The sequence below is a fragment of the Rhea americana genome, unplaced genomic scaffold (assembly GCF_003343005.1).
Source record: "Rhea americana isolate MKP2758 unplaced genomic scaffold, rheAme1 scaffold_358, whole genome shotgun sequence".
Lineage (NCBI taxonomy): Eukaryota > Metazoa > Chordata > Aves > Rheiformes > Rheidae > Rhea > Rhea americana.
In genome coordinates this window covers 147,313-154,590 of record NW_028186488.1, presented here as the reverse complement: position 1 = coordinate 154,590, position 7,278 = coordinate 147,313, and the positions used below count along the sequence as shown (strand labels likewise).

Below are 7,278 nucleotides of genomic sequence, written 5' to 3'. Positions count from 1 at the left end.
GGGTTTTCGCCGGCCCTCGGGCGCTGCCGGCGCGGCCGGGAGCCGACAGAAATAGCTGCGGAGGTAATAAGATCTGCGCTAGCTAGCAAGCTGCTAAGAGCGCTGGGTGTTGATTAAATTTTCATACCTCCCCGACAGGATTTTTTTTGTTGTTGTTGTTTTGTTTTAATTTAAAACACACGAGAAGGGACTTCTATTCCCCGGGCAAGTGTTCCAGCTCGAGAGACTGGCAACGGCCCAGGGCACGGAGGCCTGAAAAGCAAAGCGGCCCGCTGCTTCCACGCGTCTCTCCCATCTCCTTCGGTCACCTGCCTCTCTCCCCCCTCCCCCCCTCTCCGAAACACCCCTTTTTTTCTCCTGCATTCATGCTAGCCAGACACATCGCAACTACCCGCTGCTGCCTCCTCTGTGCACTGCCAGTTCCCAGCCTTCGGCCCCCGCGTCGCCTCGAGGAGCAGCGGAGCAGGCTGGGAGAGARGAGTAAGGAGCAAGGAAGAGTCCTCGCTCCTCTGCGGGCGCCCCTACRGCCCACGGCCAGCCAGCACCCTGCAGCTCTCACTGCCGGACCAGGGGCACCGGGCACAGGCACCCAAAGGAGAGACCGTAGCACAGGAGCTGCAACAGGGCTGTCTGAGACACAGCTACGAGCACGGGGAAGGGACGCGACGGAGTCAAGAGAAAGCAAGGAGCAGTGACTCAAAGCATGCCTCCTCCCGGCTCCCGAAAGCGCTGGCTCTGCGGGACGTTTCAGCCAAGGGGAGGCCGTGCCAGACGCTCTGCTGCGGCCCTGAGCGCAGCCGGGCGGAAGCAAACCCCTCTCTGCCACTGCTGCCCGGCCTCAGTTTGGCTGGGTCGTTTCGTTTCTCTGGCCTTCGGCTGCCCCACGTTAAAGCAGGGGCGGCACCGCCCTCTCTCAGGACAGGGGGAAGGACGCACTCCGGCCTGCGAGATGCCAGGTGCCGCTCAGAAACGCGGCGGGGAGAGGCGTCGCTCGGCGGAGGCGCTTCGGGGACAGCAGCTAAGCGCCGAGCGTCTCAAGCAGCGACCGTGAAACCCCGCGGATTTAGGCCAACAAGCGATCGGCAGCCCTGTGYGTACACACGCAGAAAGATGACCGCTCTGCTTTTAAAACGGATTTCTTCTCTGAGTTTCTTCAAAGCCACTAGACCATCGCAGCTGGCAGGGAGCAGGAGAGCGGAGCCCGGCGCACATCTCCCATCTCTGTGCTCCGGGGCGATCGGCGATTCAACGCCCCGCTTTCGGCTGCCCCAGTCAGAGCCGCCCCCACACACGGGTTTCACGGGGTACGTGCTTCACCWCATTTTAAAACCAGGCTCCAAGGAAAGATCTCACGCTTGGTGCTTCGTGCTTAAAACCACCCAGCTCACTGGAAAATCCTATACTCTGCTCGGTAGCGTAAAACCCAGACTTGTGCACACGCCAGGATTTCTCTCGTGTACGAGCGGGGGACAGGGCGGATTCAGGGGCTTCTGTGCTCCGTTCACACCCCACACTGATCGCCGGTCCTGCTTGGAYGCCGCCTCTTCGACGGGAGCTCTCCCGCCCGGGGCAGAGCTGCTTCCCCAGCCCCGACGCCACGAGCGGGGAATCGCGTCCCTCCTCGCCGCGTCCCCGTGGCCGTTATCGACGGCGGAGATCCGAGCTGGCGGCCCCGGGGCCGGCAGGACGGGCTCCCCCGGCCGCCTGCCCTGCGGAGCCGGGCTCCGGCGCGCGTGCAAGGGAGGCTCCTCGGCGCAGCTTGCCCGCTGGAAGCACGTGGCGGCTGAGTCACGCTTACTGCAGATCCCCAGCCCCGCGTTTCAGCTCGACTCCCTGCTTTTTACAGGCGCTCGGCGGAGTTTCTGCCGCGACACGCTCAGCGCCGAGAGAGCTCGCGTTTTGAAACCCCCGTACCTTATTGCTCTCAAGCTTCCCAGTCCCAGCCTTCACGCCACGAGAGTGCTTTTGGCTTTACCRTTCGCGCTGGACTAACCTTAAACCAGCGCCCGACTCCAAGGTGCAATTCAGAGGGATCACGGACTCCCGGGCCAAATCCCCGGCGCTCGGCTGCRGTGGGCGCTTGCCTTCGAATCGCAGCTCCCGGCATTGCGGGGGAACGAGAGGCAGACAGCTGCCTAAAAATCAGGATACTCCTCGCTACCTGCGAACACTGCAGCTGCACGCTTCCGAACTGGGAGGCAAATAAACAACCTCTGGGAATAAACACAGCCCTCGCAGGCAGGGTCGCACGATCTCAAACTCCTCTCCCGTTCTCCTCGGCGGCTCGCGGACCCCCGCCGAGCGCCCGCAGCCGACGGCACTGCCCGTCACCGCGGCCCGGCTGCCCCGCGCCGCGGCCCGCAGCTCCTCTCCAGCCCCAGGGCAGCCCCCCCGGCTGCAGCTCGGCTGTTTAATTAAGAAACCCGAGCCTGGACACTGTCCCGCACAAGCAAGCCTGCATAAGCAGAGAATTAGGGCAGCAGTCCTCTTTGCCAGCGTTATTTCTCCCTGTGGTCTCTRCAGAAATCAGCTTTAATCTAAATCCAGCCCAGGGAAGAGGTATCTGCTCTAACAAGAATGGGGAAAAAAAAGCAAGTGTTTCCCAGCCTTCGTCTTGCACTGCGGCAGGCAGGCAGAGCCAGCCAGAGGAACCTCAAATTCCCTCTGAAAGGAATTAAAGTCCCYCAGGTTCCCAGGGATGGGAGCTGGAAAAGACGTGACATGCCTCGGTTTGAGGGCTTCATTTTATTATTATTTTTTACCACATTGCGATTTCTACATAGCAAGACAGCGTCTCATGCTGCCAAGACCAGCGAAAATGATGGGAAAGCAAAGCACACCCATGAAACAACACACGTGGAAAATACCACGGGGCTGATTATCTTCTCGTGGTGCTCCCTACAAATTCTGAGCGCCGCATTGCTAGACCTGGTAAATAGGGGGAAAAAATGGATCTGAAAATCACGATACAGCTACACAGGGGAATACTAGAGTAAGCAATTTCTTTGAGAGATTGCCGAAACATTTCTCCCGTGCTCTGCCTCTCCTCTGCATTGCTGACCYGAAAGGAGCCAGTCTCTGCTCCTTCCACGCCAGAGAGAGAGCAGAAGCAGCACCCCCAGCTAGCCCCCAAAAGGGGCAGGTAGCAGGCACAAGCGTGTCCCATGCAAGGGCGGTCCTCCAGCCAGCTCAGCCCGGCGCCACGCAGAGAGGAGCCGGGCGTCCTGAGCTCTGACGCAGAGCAGGAGAAGGGCCAGGTCCCGAATCGCCGGCGCTGGGAGCCTGAGTTTGGGGCACCACGCGTGCACAGCTCCTTCTCTTCCTTGGCACACGTCTGGACATCACAGCTGCGAGAGCGTTTGGCCAGATGGCCTGCTGGCCCCAAGACCACACCAGCAGCCAAGGAGATCCAGGAAACCCATGCCTGCCTCCAGCTAGAGCACACCACGTCATTCCGGCTGCTTTCTGATGTGGCAAGCCCTGTGTGCAGCACCACATCCACCACCACCGGCACGAATCACCTCCTTCTCCCCAGCAGGCTCTGGCCACCCCCAACTCCCCGACACCACTTTACCACGCTCTCTCCTTCCATATCTTTTCTGCAAAAGAGTGAGAAACACATTTTGTTGCCTCCAGTCCCAACTTCTCCACTCGGGCTGCTGTCAGGGGGCCAGGAGGCTCTCCAGCTGCTCTCTGAGAACATCCATGCTTTTAATCGCCAAGAGCCTACAAAAGCAGCCAGGCAGCCTATGCACTTCTGTCACTGCACCACCATACGTAGAGGTAAAAGAGAAGCCACCAGCAGAGTATCCAGTCACCAGCCAGACCTAGGAGTCCCGAAGGAGCCAAACTCATCAGGAGCACATCCGTGTCCAGGGAAGGGAGGGGAGGTGCAGTCAGACAGCCTGAGGAAGAAGTGTCTAAGGGATGGTGTAGGGAAAAGTGGGAGGTGGAGAGGAATGAACAGCAAAGTGAATCAGCAGCATTTTACCACCAAGGCCCAAATCCTCATTCAATTAAAAGCAAAGAAAGGTCCCTAATACTTTCCATTATAGGTAAGTAATAGCTGCTACTCTGCAGAGAAGAACGGGAAAGGGAGGTACCTTACGGTCCCTGCCGTTGGGGACATCATGACGGAGAGCATATGGCCAGCGTTGCAGTAGATGCTGGGAAAATCATTTGGTTATCCAGGTGATCACCCAATTTAATAGCTACTGGGTTAAATGCAAAAAAAAAGTAAAATAAAATAAAAACCCTGCTGAGGCCATCTAAGTCCAGCAGAGTCCCACTGGTTTTGCAGCATTTCAATTCTGGCTAGATCTTGGGAGCTGCTAGAAACCTCATTGGTTTAGCTGTCCAGCCTGATTTCTAACCTGATTCAGTCTGAGAGAGCAAGACAATATTTGGGTTTTCTCCAGCTAAGCGCCCAGGCCTTGCGAGAGCCAGGTAAGCCCTGCTGTAGCTGGGAGACCAGCAGCCGTCGCAGCCTGCAAGCACATACATCCACCACCCCCTGAACGGCCTCCAACAGCCTCCAGGCTGGAAAGGCTTCAGCTCCCAGCTCCACGCCGTAGCTCAACAGTGTGTCACCCAGCGCACGTGCCGCAAGGAGAGCAGGAGGTAGCAATGAATCCCACGCAGGAGACCTCGAACCAAGCACATCGCTCCACCACAGGAGCAGGCGGTCACAGCTCACCATTGCCTCTCCCACCAGCACTAAGCCCTTGCCAGGCTGGTTGTCCTAGCTGGGGGGACGATGCTGGTGCCAGGAGAGCTTGGAAACGACTGTTGCATGGGTTAGAGAGGATCAGCTCTAGCCTTCTAAGCAAGAACATCCTAAACGGCAAGAGGTCAGACTTTCCTGAGAGCAATCAGTGCAAACCCGTGAGATGGACAAGATCCTAAATTGCCCATCCGGGTAGCTCACCGGCCCTCCTGCACGCCGCAGAGTGGACTCCCTTGTCGGGAGCCCGGTGCACGCAGCCAGGGGAAGGCTGGATGCGCTGCCTTCGTTAGACCAGCGAGAATGATTCACAGGACAGGGAGCCAGAGGCATGCGGTCCTGGAACGGCGGACGCAGCGCCTCAATTGCAGCCGGCAAAAAGCAGAGGAGGGGACATCGGGGAGCAGGGCAGCCCGCGGAGCCAGCTGCGACGCGCCTCATCCCAGCCCCGGCGCCACGCTAGCTCCTCTCACACGTTCGTGGGGAGGAAGGGCTAAGGGCCTGACCGAGAGCCAGGGCCACGCGGCGCTCCCCGCGCCACTGCTGGGTATCCACAGGCCACGATTCAGCAATAGGAATGGGCACTGGCCACCAGACACTTCAAAGGCAGGGGAAACATGTGGCACGCAGATCGGCGGCGGGGAAAAAGAAAAGAAAAAAAAATCACCTTTCACGGTATATTCAATTACACCTGGGCAACACACACTGTAGTTAAGTCTCTAATCGCATTGATACACCAGAAGCAACCGAGAAATGTTCTTTTTTGGCCTCAACTCCCAAGTGGTTTAATTCTGCCTAATTCCCCTTCCGAAGCAGCGAGCTCCAGATGCCGGCCATCTCCTTCAGGATGAGAAAGGACAAATTCTCACGGCGCGGTTAACTCGTTGCCACGAATGCTCCCCTTTTTAGCCTGGTCCAGGTTTCTGCAGTCCTTTCCCTCCGCGCACTAGGCTGCTTGTCCCCTCTGGAAGGACTCTGGGATCTACGGAGGGGAACCGGGCCCCCAAGGCAGGAAGGGCAGCCCCTTCGGTCTGCAGGCCTAGAGATAAAAATCAGCCTTTCTGCTCACAACAGACCAAGTAAATATCCAAGAATGTTTCCCCATCACAGACCATCCGATTTGCCACCCGCAGAGCAATGCCACTCTGCAAGTCTCTGGGCATTATGGGAACCAGAGTATAAAAACATTCCTGGTGCAATGACGCTGAAACTGATGCTGAAATTAGGCTGGGAACAGGACCAGTGTGGTTGTTTCTAGCCCATAAACTAAAACCTACTTATATGGCCAATCACCCACAAAGATATTGCATTTTGTGATAGCCTGTATCTATTTTCTGGTTCCAACTTACTCCCCAAGTGGCTCCCAGCTCAACTCATGGACTCTGGCATTAGAAACTTCATGCAACGGCTCCCACATGAGCAAACAACAGAAGCATGGTACAGCTGTTCTACCACCTCATCGGTGCAGACAGACACCTCCAGCGTGAACGCCAAAGGCCCCAGGTCCCAGCAGGACCCCGAAAAGCTTGTCCCTGCCCAGGCACGGACACCACTTGCCCCGCTCTGCCCGTGGCGGTGGTCAGGGCTGAGCTCCGAGGCTGACACACGCCGGCTGCCATCGCAACCTGCGGCCAGGACAGTCAGTGACATGGGCACAGCCCTCAGGCATGCTGGMACGTCTGCTGCACGGCCCACGGGGAGAGCAAATAAACAGCGCCCAGAAAACATGCCCACAGTTATTAAGCTGCTCTTGGGGAGTGCAAGAGGCCAGCACAGGCAAGGAAGGATGCCTCCCATGCTCCCCAGGGACAGCCCCTGAGCAGGAGGCTTGCTGCAGCCCCTACTCGCAAGGTTTTGCTCTCAGCAACAGGTTGCAAAACCAGCCCAGAGATGAGGCCAAGCCCCTTTGCCCAGGGGACCCAAGGAGAAATGTAACACATGCCTCTGCATTCCCCTGACATCTCCTGCCCAAATGGGAAGGACTGGCCCCATCTCCACCACTAAGCACAATCAGGGTTTCAAAGGTTTTCAGGACCTGGAAATATCATCTCCAGCTTCCCAAAGTCATGCCCAGCTGCTCAGAGAGGCCGGAAGCCGCATTACTCACATTGTACAGAACTGTGGTCCACCCTTCCATGGTAATGCACTGAAAGACAGTCAACACAGCAAAGAGGATGTTGTCGAACTGCGTGATCCCGTCATTGGGGCCGATCCATTCCCGGCACTCATAACCTGAGGGGCAGCCCTGTGCCCCACATGGATGAGGGGGGTCTAGCTCCTCTAGTTCACCTGCAAGCAGACAGCAGAGAGTCAAAGAACACAGAAGTAAAGGAGAAGCAAAGCACAGGAGAGGGGAAAAGCCCAAATSTAGACAGGCTTGACATAGAGCAGGGGGCCTCCACTGGCAGCAGCCCTGGCCGCACACCAACTGACCCCATAAAGGAAGAGAATAAATTGCTATATCCTTAATACAAGTGAGCGATGCCCAGCGTACATGAAGCAAAATGCAGGCTCTTCTCAGCTCTGCGCTTCCCAGGATCACAGCTGCACTGGTA

At 57.5% G+C, this 7,278-nt stretch overlaps 1 protein-coding gene across 1 annotated transcript in view; it reads right to left on the bottom strand.

Annotated features, from left to right (window-relative positions):
• The window catches only part of CACNA1E (calcium voltage-gated channel subunit alpha1 E), a 192,044-nt gene that overhangs the window by 77,339 nt on the left and 107,427 nt on the right, over positions 1-7,278 (bottom strand). The window contains exon 8 of the mRNA XM_085312139.1: positions 6,831-7,012. Coding sequence (XP_085168265.1) covers positions 6,831-7,012 — 182 coding nt within the window. The remainder of the gene's footprint in view (positions 1-6,830; positions 7,013-7,278) is intronic.